The 17,982-nt window shown below is 35.9% G+C and overlaps 1 protein-coding gene across 2 annotated transcripts in view; it reads left to right on the top strand.

Moving 5' to 3' along the window:
• The first annotated feature begins 1,607 nt into the window (after window positions 1–1,607).
• LOC145256229 (ryanodine receptor-like) overlaps window positions 1,608–17,982 on the top strand; it is a 936,895-nt gene continuing 920,520 nt past the window's right edge. For both annotated transcript variants that reach the window (XM_080114858.1, XM_080114861.1), the window contains exon 1: window positions 1,608–1,966. In XM_080114858.1, coding sequence (XP_079970984.1) covers window positions 1,910–1,966 — 57 coding nt within the window. In that variant the 5' untranslated portion in view covers window positions 1,608–1,909. The remainder of the gene's footprint in view (window positions 1,967–17,982) is intronic.

The raw sequence follows: 17,982 nt of genomic DNA on the forward strand, positions 1-17,982 counted from the left end.
ATCGGCCATCTCCAATCTCCAATGGAGTGTGCTCTGATAAACTCATAGCACTCGACGTAACTACTCCCGACTAACCTGACAAGCAACAAAATCCCACCCCATTCACTGTTGAGGTCCCTAGTTTCCGGAAAGCTTTCTACTCTAATATTTTTTGCCAGATTCGAAAATTCCCTCCCTGTTTCCTGCTCCCCTTACTGTACTAATCTGCAGAAATTTCCCTTGTTAGACACGATCCCAAATCGTAGTCTCTTAGTCCAAGTGGCAATATGACTTGTTTGGGTGAAAAGAGCTAAAAAAAAAAACCTGCGATCAAGCGATTATAATTCTTGCATTCAAATTATTCGAGTGCTGAATCAATCTCGTTCTACAGATTCAATCCAAGATTTGTCGGTGAGCTTGTGTAGGCCGAAACATTTCAAGATATGCGTCAGTTTAGAGGACGTCTAGACAGAGAAGAGCGCCTATCGCGCTGCGACAGATTAAAGACATATTTCATTACGAATATTTATCGTGCAGCATCCACTGCGACCCGGAAATGTGATCAACAGATCGTTTAAACTTGCGCATTTACTCTCAAGCAAAGCAAAAGATTATTTCGCGATTAAAGGTTACTCTGACTTGGCATTCAACCCTGACCCTCAAGATCACCATGTTCATGGAATATGTCTCTACATTAGACCCACCATATGGTAGGGACATTCTGCAAATAAGGCCAATATGTGACACGAGGTTGTTTTTAATGGGGAGGAAAATCAGCTCCCCGAAATGGGTCACTCTGGATGTAGTTAAAAAATAAAAACTGGCTTAGTAGAGGAAGGTTTCTCTTACATTAACTAAGGACAAATTAACTTGAGGGTAGTATCAGAACAGATACTACACTCGAATCTCTATTGAAGGCCAGATGTGCTTGCTATTTAGTTCTCTTCCACTGCAAAAACTTAGACACCAGTGTCGGAAAGTGAGAGTGAAAAGTCAGCGCCCCCAAAAAGGGACACTGCGACCTGCAAAAGTTGCCTGGGCAACTCCGTTGGCATTCCCTGGTAAGGGCGCCTTATGCGATCGGCCAGAAACCAACCTCTTCTCAAAGAGAGAAAGCAAGGATTGGGAAGGTGAACCTCCTAGAACTGCACAGAACTAAACTCCCATCGCAAAATCAAGAGGGACCAGATGATTACAGTTGATGTTGGTGCCTAAGGAATAACTTGTCGGGTTCTATTAAAAAAATAAAATAACTAAAAAAAAAAAAACCATTAAATTGCTCTACATCTGCTCAACTGTCCTTTTAAAAAATCAAATCCTATCAAAGTTCCACCATAACCGATCATCACGATGTTGTCTCTCCAACTATCTGGCACATATTAACCCTTATCATTGAGTGGCATTTGGGCCTGGATGTGCGATGACTTTCCTGGTAAAAAATAAATAAAGGAATTACTCGTTATTGTCATGGTGTTCTTGTATTCTGTTATCCAACATGTGGTGTCATTTTACAGCGTTTTTTATTGTCTCTGTGTTTGTTTGTTTTTTTGTTTTGTTTTTTTCTGCCTTTTTTCTCTTTCTTTTGTTTGTTTTATTAATGATCGATTACATCCAAAGCAATTGCGACATTTGTGGAGAGTTATTGGAGCGTGACGAATGCCCATGGCGCGGTTAACTAACATGTATATCTCCCAATGGCTATGACGAAGGCGGAGACAGAGTATAAATGAGAGAGAGAGGGTGGGAGTGGGGAGAGGAAAGGAAGCGAAGGGGAGGAAGATGTGATTTGGTAGTGAAATGGTGACACATTGCAAACGAAATACACCGAATCTTCTTAGTTCGAAAGCGAAAGTAAAGAGGAAAGGAGCAACGCCGGCTCTCGCACTCGGGCTCTGGCAGCCATCACAGCGGAGAAAGCTTCGTGGAAACTATGGACGATGATGACCTCGACCACTTGTACTGGAAAGTAACCGACTCTTTCGGAACGGTAAATATTAAACGATTATTTATTTATTTATTTATTTATTTATTTATTTTTATTGCTCGCTTCGTTTTATATTTCTAATCATTTTATTTTATCACATCTGATTGAAACATAGTTGCTGTCTTTTTTTTCAAAGAAGTCACTACTCATCAAGGTCCAAAGGCCATTCGAGGATAAGGGTTCATGAGTGTACGTGAGTCATTGGGACAATAGTGTACTAATCGTTAGTAGTGGGCATTTGGTATAATTTGATTATTTATGAGGACAGTTCAGCTTGTTTACTTTGGACTTCACGACAGTGTCAGCTGGAAAGAGTTCTACAGGCGGGCAGTTCTAAAAAAAAAGCTTTGTTCATGAAATCCACGTTTAGAATTAGGCACAGATAGAGAGTAAGCGAAATTATTGATAGTGGTTTTTTTTTGTGTGTGTGTTTTTTACATGGAGGTCACCACTTATCCAGGCCCGGAAGCCACTAGGGGATAAGGGTTATTGCGTGCACAGTAATCAATGGGATAGTATCGTAGTAATCGTTAGTATTGAAGATTTGTTTAAGTGTCTTACGTAAGGGGGGGGGTTCATCAGGATTTTTTTATGTTGGACTTTAAAACATCCAAGTTGTAGTCAGGTGGGAAACAGGCAAACGGAAGAGTGTTTCACAGGCGTGCAATTCTAAGAAAGAAGCTTTGTTCATGGAATCTACGTTTTGATTTAGGCACAGATAAAGAGTGGGGAAAATTAATGACAGTAGTTTCAGCTAGACGGGTGTTTATCGCGAAAGATTGACGAGGGGGGGACCAGATATTAGAGCTCAGACGAGCACTGGTCTTAGCTAGACGAATGTGTTTTTTGTGAAAGTTTGGCAAGGGGGCATAGATTGGAGCTCAGGCGCGCACTTTTCAAAAAGTAACGATAGAGCAGAGACAAGCTAGCAACGTCACTTCTATAAATAGAGCACCAGTGACCCGTTGGGTCAGTATTTGTTATATATAATAGTAAATAATCTCTCGGTAAATGTGAAACATTTTACATACTGACGGCTATTTCGAATGCGTAACTGTAGGCCACCGTAAAGTAAATTTTTTTTCTCTTTTACTAAACGGTCAAAACAAAAAAAAAATGAAACATAAAATCTTTTTCAGATCAATGCTTATAATTGTAATTTTTAAATATAAATGAAATATTAAGTAAAATGGATGTTTTACTATTAAAATTCTAAAATAATTGGAATTAAAAATAATCAATTTTTTGAAATTTTTTTTTTTTTAATTTGCAACAATTTATACTAGCAGGATCTGTGGAAATTCTACGGAATGAGAAATATATTTAAGTTCAGATTTATATAAAAAGGAATTTTGTTTCCGTGTGCATGTGTGTAAGAGGGAGGGAGAGTTTCCTATGAACTCGGAAACGGTTGGGCCTATTTATTTTTAACTTTCACGGGAAGATACTCGACATGTCTGCGAGTGTTTAAGATAGCTTTTGATATCAGAATGCGTCCGATAAGTATCGAAAATCGCAAAAAATCGATTAAAGTTGAGATTTCCGATTTTGACCAAAGTTAACACTTTTATACAACCTAACATCATACGTGCATTTGAGAAGTTTTATCACCGTACAAGCAGAAAGGTCCAGCCTATAAAATCAACGGTAGATTCTTTTATAAGACAAGAGCGCTTTCGAAATGAATGTTTCTTTTAGAGCAGAACTGAACCATGATACTTGATTTTTGCATTTAAAACTCTTTTACTTACATATAATTTTATTTGTGTTTGTGTGTGTGTGTGTGTGTGTGTGTGTGTGTGTGTGTGTGTGTGTGTGTGTGTGTGTGTGTGTGTGTGTGTGTGTGTGTGTGTGTGTAACGCGCGTTGACTTTCTCTGGAATTTGCGTGTCAATAAGCCTTCCTATGATTCGAGTACACTGCCCTTTTTCTGTGGAGAATCTCGATGATAAACTTTACTATCCCACCCCCTACTCGAAAATCCGTCTTTCAATTTTAAATTCATGACAATAGGAGTACACGCCTAAACGATTGGATTATTTAATGCACTTTTTTTTCTGCGTTGTTTTCTGATTGCAAAAGAATCACTCATTCATGAACTACATGTAGTGAACCGTAAACAAATCGTTTGCCAGCTGTCAGAAGAAATCGAATGTTATAAATTGAAAAGAAATATGATTGGAGATTTAAATAAATTGAATGTTTCTGTAGTGAACCCTAGTCGAAGATCCTGCGTCATCAAGCTAGCAGATCCAAAGTATTTCAAGAAGTATTCCCGTACTTCGAGAAGTAATCCCGATCTGCTAGCCAGATGACGTAGGATCTCCGACTAGAAATCATAACAGAAACATGTATGCATATTAATCTCTACTATTATATAAAAGTTACTTTGTATGTGTGTTTGTGTGTGAATTCCTTTCTTATAGGTTCCGAAACGGTTCAGCCTATCTTTTGAAAATTTCACACAAAGCTAATTTATATGTCTGGTTTTAGATATGCTTTGTACAGAAATTTATCCGATAAGTATCGAAAATCGAAAAAATCTGATCTTTAAAATAGCGTTTCTCTCTTATAAATAAAAACAAAGAAAGACATACTGATGATGAAGTGTATCTTCGAAATAAATTTATAAATTTCAATATAAATTTCAAACAAAATAAATATCTATTTACTTTGTAATAATGCGTTGTTTTGGCTTCAAACGTATCTAATACATATTTATTTTATTTTAAAAAATAATAATTTTCACAGGGGAATATTTTACGTTACAACGACCAAGGGAGATAATAAAATCTTAGCAAATCATTTCTTCTTAAAAAGAAAAAAAAGATTTATTATAAGGTGGAAATGTTGCGTAGTGGTAGAACATTCGAATACAGATCGAATGATCCCCCTGTTAAAGTCCGGGTGTACCTTACTATCTTATTTTAATGTCTTCTTCCATATATATATATATATATATATATATATATATATATATATATATATATATATATATATATATATATATATAAAGAGCATTTATAATGACAGGTAAAGCTTCGCTGTACTGGCATGATAATGTTTAAATTTGTAATCATTGATAACTAAGATCTCATCGGGCGAAAAAAGCTGCCTTTTCTTTAGGTGTTTATACTGCTTGCCTACTTAAGTCTTTACATGCCTGTTAAAATAAATATTGATATAAATAGCATTCTTATTATTAAAAGCGATTATATAAACCCGGCGAATATACTGTGGATTTATATATGCATTATGGATTAAGTCACTACGGAAGCCTGTGAAGCTTTCTCTCGGTGCACCATAAGGGTACCCAATTAGAGCAGGCAATCCATCGATTTGATTGAAAAATAGGCGGTTTCACTGAGTTCGATACAATAAAAATATGGGAGTGTGCGACATTCGCTGATCATCATTCAATTTTTCAACGTCGGGTCTCCTTGCTAGAATATATATATATATATATATATATATATATATATATATATATATATATATATATATATATATATAACTTTCTTGAAGTTATACATTTGGATTTTACCGTCATTGGATTTTTTATCTTCCACCAGACCATCCATTCATGTGTAATCACCTTTTTCTTCACCATATTCCCTCTGCTTCACTTTTTTTTTGTTTTCAAGTAAGATCTTTGACTTACTTGTTGTTTCATGAAATACTTTTGCATGCAAAATCCGATCCCGCATTTTGCTAATTCCTACCCTCTGATGAGAAGGAAAGTATTTCTTCGAAACTCCGCGGATTAAGGACTATCCATTTATCTAGTGTTTCCTTTTCAGATTAAATATGTTTTTAACTCATTTCAAAGTGTTTTTTAACATGTTTTATTAACTGTTTGCTCGTATATATATATATATATATATATATATATATATATATATATATATATATATATATATACGAGCAAACAGTTAATAAAACATATATATATATATATATATTCGCGCATAAGCCTGACGAATCCTACAGTGGATGAAACGCAGAATATTCAGTGTAGCTTAATCGCCATATATATTTTATAAATCACTAACTAGCTCTACCTACGTATTGAGCACTTTTGAAGTAAATACTTAAAGTTTACGCATAAATCTATACTTTCGTATATTAAATTTGTGTGAGTAAATGAAGTAGTTTTATATATATATATATATATATATATATTAATATATATATATATATATTTGTAATTAAATATCGCAGTTTCTGATACAGAAATGAGTTACTCATCGATTCAATGTCGAATTCAATTGGTCATTGGAGTAGTAACTTATGTCAACCTTCCTCTACCCCTTTCTACTGATATATATGATAATTTGATATCGTCTCTGAAACGATCGTACACAATTGTAAGTTGCTATTGTTTTTAATTCTGGAAACATATTTTATAATACGGGCATATTTGTGCGATTATTTCATAATATGGGCACACTTATGCGATTATTTCATAATATAGGCACACTCCTGCGATTATTTCATAATATGCGTACACTTATACAATTATTTCATAATTTTGGCATACTTATGCGATTATTTGAAATTGTGGACACACTTATGCGATTATTTTATAATATGGGCATATTTGTGCAATTATTTCATAATATGAAACCTTATGCGATTATTTTATAATGCAGCCACGCTTATGCGATTATTTTATAATATGGACACTCTTAAGCGATTATTTTATAATACAGACATACTTATGCGATTATTTCATAATATGGGCACACTTATACAGTTATATAAAAAATATGGGAACACTTATGCGATTATTTTATAATATGAACACACTTATGCGATTATTTCATAATATGGGCATATTTGTGCAATTATTTCATAATATGGAACCTTATGCGATTATTTCATAATACAGCCACGCTTATGCGATTATTTTATAATATGGGCACTCTTAAGCGATTATTTTATAATACAGGCATACTTATGCGATTATTTCATAATATGAGCACACTTATACAGTTATATAAAAATATGGGAACACTTATGCGATTATTTCATAACATGAACACACTTATGCGATTATTTAATAATATAGGCATACTTATGCGATTATTTAATAATATAGGCATACTTATGCGATTATTTCATAATATGGGCACACTTATACGATTATTTCATAATAAGGGCACACTTATGCGATTATTTTAAAATATTGGCACACAATTGACATTATTTCATAATATTGGCACACTTATGCGATTATTTCATAATATTGGCACACAAATGACATTATTTCATAATACGGGCACACTTATGCGATTATTATAAAATATTGGCACACTAATGACATTATTTCATAATATGGGCACATTTATGCGATTATTTTATAAAATGGGCACACTTATGGGATTATTTAAGATTTTTATCGAATGTTATCCATAATTATTAGACATTTATTTTCGTTTAAGGCGTATTTTATGTTGTCAATTTCAGACATTCCCCTGAATCAACATATAGTTTCGTATCATTATGCGACAATTTTTTTTTTCACAATGTAGTCACCACTTATAAAGGCCCGGAACCCACTCGAGGATAAGAGTTATTGCGTTTACAGTAATCAATGGGATAGTATCATAGTAATCGTTAGTATTGGAGATTTGATAAAGTGTCTTACTTAAGGAGGGCGTTCATCAGGAATTTGTTTATGTTGGACTTGAAGACATCCAAGTTGTAGCCAGGTGGGAAACAGGCAAACGGGAAAGAGTTACACAGGCGTGTACTTCTAAGAATGAAGCCTTGTTCATGGAATCTCCGTTTTGGTTTTGCACAGATAAAGAGTGGGGAAAACTTTTGCCACTGGCTTCAGCTAGACGGGTGTTTATCATGAAAGATAGGCGAGGGGGGACCATAGATAGGAGCTCAGACGAGCACTTGCCATGGAAGTAACGATAAAACAAAGACAGGCTCACAACGTCTCTTCTGTGGGAGAGAGGTTGCGAGGAAGAGAAAATGGCATCCCCCACTAAGCCATGAAGCCTATTTTGTACTCTGTCAAGATAGGATAGACTGTTTTTAGAAGCTCCTGCTCAAATGTGGCAGCAGTACTCCATCTTTGGACTACTTGGCTTTTATAGAGATTTTTTTGGCTTTTATAGAGAATTGCATCAGTAGTGAGACATCTTCTGGAGCTGCAGAAGGATCCTACTATTTTCCAGCGACCTTCGCAACTGACTTGATGTACGTGTTCCATTCCAGGTCAGGAGTAAAGGTCAAGCCCAGAAGCTTATCAAAACATGGAGCCTCCCCTAGACAAGAGCCGTCCATTTCAATTGATGCCAGATGGGGCGGAGAGCGTTGATGATGTAAAGATAGAAGCTTGGTTTTAGATGCATTAAAAGTAACCAACCGCCTTTTCCCCCACTCTACCACGCGCTCAAGATCAAAGGAAAGAGAATCAGAGAGAATTTTGTCATTTTCGGCCTTTGATGTGTTGCCATAGATGATCGTGTCATCAGCATAGATGTCAACGAATTATTTAAGTATGTATTTTGGGAGATCATTGATGTAGATCAGGAAGAGAGTTGGGCCCAGCATGAACCCCTGAGGGACTCCAGCATTAATACTGTGGGCCTCTGATTTCTGCCCATCAACCACTACTCTTATGAGCCTATCAGAGAGAAATGATTTAATGATTGAGAAAACATTTCCAGTTATACTCTAGCTGGAAATCTTGTGAAGTAGGCCTTTATGCCATACGTTGTCGAAGGCCTTTGATATGTCAAGAACAATTGCCCTAGAAAGGAAGCCTTTGTCAAGAGATTAACTAATCGTATGAGATATAACCGTTAGCACATCTGCGGTAAATCTAGCAGAACGGAAACTGTATTGCATGTCACTAAGAAGGTTATTTCTGCTGAGGTGGATTCTAGCAACTTACTCATGACACACAGGAGACTTATTGGTCTGTACTGAAGGGGAGATGACTTATCACCTGAGTTCTTAAATACAGGACATGCTAATGAGGTTTTTCAGGGTGTTCAGAATCATTTCTCTTTAAGGCAATGCATGAACAGTTTTGTAAGTATGGAGTAAATTCTGGTTGAAGCTTTTTCAACATAGAATTGAAATGCCGTTAGGACCAGTTGCTTTACTGGAATCAAGGTTCTTTATTAGCTTGGTGACCTCACGCACAGATATTTGTATGTTGCATAGCGTGTTGTCTGTTATAGGAGGAAATACGGGGAGTTGATGGCCTTGGTCGCATAGGGTAGAATTATTCAAGATCCTGTTTGCTATTTGCTAAAACTGGTGGGAACCAAGCCACTGCTCAGCTACTTTGGATTTAACAGACTGAGCATATAGCTGTCTTGCATTTTTTTATTACTCTTTTACAGTGGTGTGTATCTATGGAAAAAGTGATTTCTGTGCGCGATGGCGGCAGCACATTCTGGGGAGAATCATGGCTGGCTGTTAGATTTCTGCTGGAATTTTTTGGATGGTATGAATCGGTCTATGCCTACAATTAACAATTCGGTCAGGTCTGATACTATAGAAGGCACATCCTTTTTAAACATGGAATGCAGGGGTAGATCAGATATAAATGTACGGAAGCTATCCCAGTCAGCCGTAAGGTATCGATATAATTTTAATATTCATAAGCGCACATAAAAGTGGTGCTACTGTTCGATACAATGAATCAGCTGCACTCGTTCTGGGACAGATATTCTTCTAGTAGTGGTCATATATATATATATATATATATATATATATATATATATATATATATAGGGCTTAATCACGTTGACTTCCTGATGGGCGTCAAACCATCGAAGTTAAGCAACGTTGAGTCTGGCTAGTACTAGATGTGTGGCCATTTGGGAAATCCAGGCGCTGTATATGCTCTCCGCTTATCTCGGCATTGTTTTCACTCCTCCTGAACCTCGACTTGCCACTGGTATTTAACAACGTAGACTCAGGAGAAGTGTCATTGGAGATTGCGCAATTCTTGTCACATAAATTTGTTGACATAGTCTGTCAAGACTGACGAAAGCTTACACACACACACACACACACACACACACACACATATATATATATATATATATATATATATATATATATATATATACTTCAAAAAATATATATATACCTCCAAAAACTTCCACTTTGTATATATGATCAAAGTGTAATAGCTGTTCTGTCATTAGAGAAGGAGATATGGAACTATTCTTATATTTTTTCATCCAGAATTTCTTTTTTTGAAAGTGCTGGATATTAAGCGCATAAAAAACGACATCGTTTCTAACTTTTCCTTCGTAAGGAAGCAAATAAATGTAAAACAACCTCCTCTTAAATTGGTGATATTCCTGCCCTTAAAATATTCCAAATAATGATATAATTTAGTTTTTTTCATTCTTTTTTTGTCTGAAACTGGTGACGTCATCACTTGCAAGTGAAATAAGTTTTTGATAGAAAAGTACAATAAATTGTTTAGGTTTTTTACATTAACTTGAAGTAAATACTAAAAATTTATGCATAAAATTATATCTTCGTATATTAATTTATGTGATTTATGTGATTAAATGAAGTAATCATATATATATATATATATATATATATATATATATATATATATATATATATATATTAGCATGAGTGCCCGGCGTTGCCCGGATATTTGGAGGTGTATGTTGAACAAAGAATAAAAAGCGGTCAGACACACAGATACACACACAGACACGTTCACTTTTATAGATATACTAGCATTTCAGCCCGGTGTTGCCCGGGTGTTTGGAGGTGTATGCTGAGGTGTATGCTGAGCAAAAAAAAAAAAAAACCCCAATAAAACAGTAATTTTTTAAAACTTTGACCCCTATTATGACCTCTTAATATTTATTGTTTTGTGATCAAATCCAGTTATTAAGTTAGATCCATGTCCAAGGAACCTATATCTAAACTTTCAAGTGTTTAGACTGAAAATTGTCGGAGGAGTTTGGTAGAGTTCTCAAAGGTCAAATCGTTGAACTTTGACCTTTTAATTGCGAAATTTCTGGCCGAAAACGGATCACATCGATTTTTCCAAATCTCAGTACCCTGTATATCAAATTTCGAGTCTGTAGCGAAATGCTAGTATATATATATATATATATATATATATATATATATATATATATATATATATATATATATATATATATATTTGAGATGTATGTTGTTGTGTGAAGCATTGTGCGTCGTACTACGGAAAGGAGTTATGTTTGTAGACTATGATAATCATAAGAGTAATTACATAAATATTAGTGTTGGGACGATCAATCGGAATCGGATTCCGAAAAATCAGAAAAATTGAAGTTTTTTGCGGAATCGGGAAAATTTGAGCCTATTTTCCGGTGCCAAACCCGATTCCTCTATCTATTTTATTTAATTTTGTTTTTATAAAACATCTTCCATTGCTTGTAGTAATAATAAAATAATAAATATTTATTCATTCAAACTTCCAATTAGACTAAAATCTCTAGATCACCCCGTCACATGTGTGATTTTACGTTTGAAAAAATTTATGCACATTTAAGAATCGGAGTCGGAATCGGTAATTGTATTGAAATCGGAAAAATATTGGAATCGTCCCATTAGTAATAAATATATATATCTATCTATATATGTGTGTGTATATATATAGAGAGAGATGTAATTATATATATATATATATATATATATATATATATATATATATATATATATATATATATATATATACATGAATCTTCTGCTTGATTATACATTTTCTTTGATTTTACTTATGATATTTTTGTGTTAAAATAATTAATAATATTATATAACTTTATGAACTTTTCCGATTATTAGTCGAATCATCATCAGGTGCCAAATTTAATGAACAAAAAAGCTGGAGAAAAGAAGAGAACCTTAAAAGAAGCTGCCAGGAGAACGTTCTTACACTGTTCAGGAGAGACAATTAACAACATAAATTCAGTGTGCTAGAGTTAGCGCCACACGATAAAATCGTATGACCCTAAACAGTTTAAAATATTATTGCTGGTATAATAGGCAATATTTTCGTAGGCTGTTGGGTTTTGATGTAGCTAGCTTCGAATATTTTTAATTTAAAAAACAATTTAGTTTAGTTTTATTTTAACTCGGATTTCTCTTAAATCAGAGGGGGGGTTATGTTTTTTTAGATGTGGATAAATTTAGCTAGAATTTATAAAATTCATAGTGAGGCATCAGGATAGGGTAGTGGTCCTATATATATATATATATATATATATATATATATATATATATATATATATATATATAGGACCACTACCCTATCCTATATATATATATATATATATATATATATATATATATATATATATATATATATATATATATATATATAGAGAGAGAGAGAGAGAGAGAGAGAGAGAGACATATATATGATTGTTGAGCTGGATTAAATCCGACGATATAAAATAAATGGAGGTGGAAGGACCTGGATACTCAACGTTTCGCCCGATTTCATTGACCATCCCTCTTGAAGAAGCCCGCATAAATCGGGCGAAACGTTGAGTATCCAGGTCCTTCCACCTCCATTTTATTTCATACATATATATATATATATATATATATATATATATATATATATAGAGAGAGAGAGAGAGAGAGAGAGAGAGAGAGAGATAGAGAGAGAGAGAGAGAAAGAGAGAAAGAGAGAGAGAAGTTGATAGATATAAAAGTGAGTATGTGTGTGAGGACAATTCTCAACCTATATACTCAACGAATTTTTTATCTACAGACTTGAAAATTGGTATGGACGACATTCATACATGTGGAAAACTCTCTGACAGGATTAGAAGACACGAGTTTATCTAACAAGTTTAGAATTCCGTTGACAAGAGCCGGCAGAAGTCAATGGAGCTAATTGTAAAAGATATCGGTGTCTCCGAAGCCACCATTCGAAGGACTGTTTATGAAAATCTTCGATGCAATCTTATGTGATGAAAAGAGGCCAGTGTATGTCTGAGAATCGTTTGATGAGGTCCAAGAGACTTTTAAAAAAACAGACGAAAAAAACTTTGAACAAATTGTGACCTCCAAGCTCTGTAGACCTTACTCCGTTGTAGGGCCTTGTTGAGAGAGATGTTAATAGACATTCTCACAACACCAAAGATTCCCTAAAAGCATCCATAGTCAGAGTAATGGAAAACATCGACGCGGGCCATTTTATACGCGCCTGCCAAAGGTTTAGGTCTCAAATAGTAGCTGTTATTGAATGGGAGGGAGATTTTATTGAATGAAATTATTAAATAAGAGTATTGATGGTGTACCAATGTCGTTTTATTTAATCACAGAGGTGGTGGTGGTGGATTTTGTTTGTATTTTATTATCCTTAAAAATGTAATAAATGTTTTCAAACACCAGACGCACCCTGTATATAGTTTGCAATCAAGCTGTGTTCAGTTGTAAATATTGGCGTCCGAGTCTGCGCAGATTTCCATCGCTCTATTCGAGCAATTTGATAATATTGATGTTAGGTCAATTGCTTTTTTTCTCTCGTTTTGCAAATGTCGATTTCTCATCGACTGCACCGCACGAAACAAAAACACCCACACAGCAAAGCGTTGTGCGTAATTTTCCAAATTCAAAATCAATTATATTTAAAATACATTCGATTCTCAAAATACTTCACGGTTTTAAAATGCTAACAAGTGGATGTTCGTCAGTCGGAATGACGTGGACTATCTAATCATCTTGGAAGAATAATAGATGACTCACGTTGAATTTTGAAGCAAGGGTTACACATTCTATAGCCACTCATCTCCTTGTAAGGTGGCCGTTACTTTTTAACTGTGTCTTTACAGTTCGAACTTCTCCGACCCACACGTTGTCTGGCACCATCGCATAGGAACAAATGAATAAAAAGGGGAAGAAATTAAAATCCGATTCGGCATTTTTTAAGTACAAATCAAATGCATTTATTCGTGGTTCTTCTAAAACAACGCATTTCATTATATTTCAAAGTATTTTTATACATACATGTGCTTTTTAAAGGTCTCTGTTCCCGCCACTTTACCCCGGTGCTAGCCAGCGCTTTCTTGTTCTCGTGTTCACACTTCTATCTTACCAGAAACTCACTTTGCTTCTCCTCTCGATCACGTGATGTATTTTCCTCTCCTTTTATTGTGACACAAGCTCGCACACACTTGCTAATTTTCGTACGTGCTTTAACGGATGCTGCTCCTAATATTTTCGCTAGCTAGCTATCATTCGGCTGTTACTGATTTTTTAACACACGCTCACACGCGCTCTGTTATATTCTTAATCGACACTGCTTGATTCCAGTGACACACAGGAGACTTATTGGTCTGTACTGAGAGAGAGATGACTTATCACCTAAATTCTTAAATACAGGACATGCTAATGAGGTTTTCCAGGGTGTGGAGAAGCATTTCTCTTTAAGGCAATGCGTAAACAGTTTTGTAAGTATGGGGCAAATTCTGGTTGAAGCTTTTTCAACATAGAATTGAAATGCCGTCAGGGCCAATTGCTTTACTGGAATCAAGGTTCTTGATTAGCTTGGTGACCTCACGCACAGATATTTGTATGTTGCATAGCGTGTTGTCTGTTATAGGAGGAAATACGGGGAGTTGATGGCCTTGGTCGCATAGGGTAGAATTAGCTGCAAAGATCTTGGCAAATAGTTTGCCCTTGTCTGATGCTGACAAGATGACCCCAGGTCCATTGATTGGGATTGATGGTTGGGATAGAACGCACGCTTCTGTTCAAGATCCTGTTTGCTATTTGCCAAAACTGGTGAGAACCAAGCCACTGCTCAGCTACGGACTGAGCATATAGCTGTCTTGCATTTTTTATTACTCTTTTACAATGGTTGTTGGCAGTCCTGGAAGCAGCTTTATTCACAGTGCATCTATTACGTTGGTGGCTATGGAAAAAGTGATTTGTGTGCGCGATGGCCTAAGACGATTGGAAACAATGGCGAGATAAGCAAAGAGCACATACAGCACCTGGTATTTCCAAATGGTCGCCCATTAAGTTCTGATAGGACTTTAAGGTGCCTAACTTCGGTGTATCAATGTGATTATGCAATATTTTAAGAAAGGTTATTTTGTAATGTCATTTCCATATTTTGTTTAATTGTTAAGTGGTCGCAAAAGTTTGGAGTTAAATTTTAGATAACAGCTTACTTTATTATTTTTATCGATTAAGCACTAATAATTTTAAAAATCATTTTAAAAAAAATATGGGGAAAAAATGCTTGATTTTATAGTGTGGTTCATTCCGTAATGTGACTTTATCGTAAATATTTATTTTTCTAAATATATTTTACAAATACTTAAATTAATCGTTCCAGAATTACAAAGTAGTGACCTTACGTCAATAACTAACGATTAAGTTGGCTTGTTTGAATTTTGATAAGGGGCACATTAGTACTTGTCAGGATGACCTAGCTGCATCACCATTATCGTAGCGTATAACCCCATCTCTAGATCCATTATCGGGCAGTGTCCGAGGCATCCTTCGGGTCCACACCGAAGCATGCTTCGCTTAGGGGACAGTCTGTGAAGATGTGTGCAATAATCTGAGCGTCCTGTACATAGCCCCGCTTGTGCAGATTGTTCCGTGTTTTGGCAACCTTCACTCGGACCGGTTGAGTGTTACCTACTCTTTCCCGTGAAGCTCAGAGGGTGCTGAGAGGTCTTTTTTCGGTGCCGAAACAGCCTCTTTGTTGTTGTCTTTTACTGAATCATTCCATTAACGCAGGTGAAGACGCTGACGTTGTTCGTTCGACGCCTGTGACAGTAACAAAGCTGTTGCGGGATGGTAGTCGCTGGAGTACCTCTTGGTGTCCAAAAAAGAGGATGGCGATTGTCATTGCTCTATTCGTCTTGCTCTTCCATTCGATGTTGCCTCTCGCCGGATCAGCAACGGAGTGATTCTAGGAAAAATATATATAAACTAGCTGCAAACAGAATTGTACTCAGAAACAGATAACGTGAAATTGAATTTTGCAAGAGGTCAAACTGCGTAGAAAACAAAAACAAAAGTCGAACGATCACGATATGGCATAACATTATGTTTTCCAGGGTGAGAAAAAAAGCAAGGGTTGCAGTACAGTGTCTCCGTTAAAAATAAGCGAACAGGCATGCAAATGGTGTAGAAATAGTCCAAATCAAGTTGAATATTTGTCGATTACATCACTCGTTTCTTACGAGTTTTATTCAAGCAGTGTCCTGCCTGGTCCAGGCATTGACGGCTATGATTCTCAATCTATCTCTCTCCTTCGAGGTATTCGTGAATTTATTGTTGCTTATAATTCACAACCCCCATTAACGCTGTTTTCTCAAAAGTGTTTGGTGTATTGCCACAGTTTTCTTTGCAGTTGTACGGACAGTAGATTGCAGTTTCTTTCTGTCACAGCAGTGTACATACCGGGCAATTGTCCTGACCATTGTATCTTTTCCCCAGCACAACGAGATACAAAACCATGATCAGAATTGTTTTTGATTGCTTTCATATCACACCCGTCACTTGCTTCCCATGACCTCACGTTACCCTGATCAGGGAGCTGACGTGGGGTCTCGACCTTGCCCAGAAGTCTCCCATAGACTAACGGAGGAAAGGAGGCGTCTAACTTTTCCTTTGACGGTAGTGCTGTCTCGCCACCCTATACAGTGCCTAGTATTCCCAAAATGGTTATCGGTATGGGATTAACCAGGCTCATCGTTGGTAAACTTTGGTGATCTGGCGTGAGTGTGCCACATATTCTTAAGAGTAAGTTGGGAAATTAAGACGTAAATAACTTTAGTTATGTAGTCTCTCTCTCCCTCTCCTTTTCTAAGGTCCATTCTCTCAAATAAATCCTTGAGGAAAACTCAGCAAAAGTCTCCTTGTATCATTCGTGCATGAGAAGTTTGGTCATTATAGTTAAACAGACACTTCACGACCACTAGACGACGAAACTCAGCGAAGAAGAAAAGATGCGACGCTACATGTAATACAAAGAGCACCAGGTACAGGCAATCGCGCATGTGTGTATGGAAACTTTAAATGATTCATTGATCGCTCATAAGTAAAAACACAACGCCAGGACGAGTATAAACAACGTATATAAAATTTTGAGCTGCACATCTTGAGACGCAATTATAATAGGTATAAATGAGCTCTAATCAACCCAAATGTACTTTATTTTGGCATAGCACGTAAATATTAAAGTTTGCAAAAAATAATATGTATATATCATTATAGAGTCGTGATTTCAAAAGTAAAAATGTATTTGGGTGCCATCAGCTAGAATCGAAACCGAACGCAAAACTGTAACATTCAAAGCTGGTGGCGTTACCACTGTACAAACGTGACACGCATATGAACTGATTAAAATTTAAAATAAACTAAGACGAATGCAGAAAATGTATGACAAGATTTTCAATTTTGACCCATTTTTAACACATTTTTGACCCATTTTTGACCCCTTTTTTGACCCATTTTTTACCCCTTTTTTTACCCATTTTTGACCCATTTTTTTACCCTTATTTGACCCATTTTTGACCCATTTTTTGACCCATTTTTGACCGATTTTTTATCTATTCAAAACAAAGTTAACCGGCTAACGACCGATAAAAGAACGGTCCGTGAAAAATCCAATCATTTGAGGCCTCTAGCGCCGCTCTGCGACTTTTAGTTTCAGAAAAGATACGGTTTGAAAATATGGAGCCAGCCAGACAGACAGACATATTACCTTTTATATATTAGATTTCTAGTAATACTGCGTCTTGCTGGTGACACTAAGCTCTATAATAAACATGCAGGGAAAACAAATATATGTACATATCCAAAGCAATGGCAGAAATCCTAAAACACGATCCTCTGTAGTGAAATGGTGTCGCAAATGGATAAATAGCATTTCATGCTTAGCTTATTTTCTCTAACAATTGCAAGAAACTTTCACAACCACAGATAGCCATGAATGATAACACCTTACCTGAAAGCTCACTGTTCAAACTCCTCGTTTAAACATTCAGA

The sequence above is a fragment of the Euprymna scolopes genome, chromosome 32 (genome assembly GCF_053919585.1).
Source record: "Euprymna scolopes isolate OS-2025 chromosome 32, ASM5391958v1, whole genome shotgun sequence".
Classification (NCBI taxonomy): Eukaryota; Metazoa; Mollusca; class Cephalopoda; order Sepiida; family Sepiolidae; genus Euprymna; species Euprymna scolopes.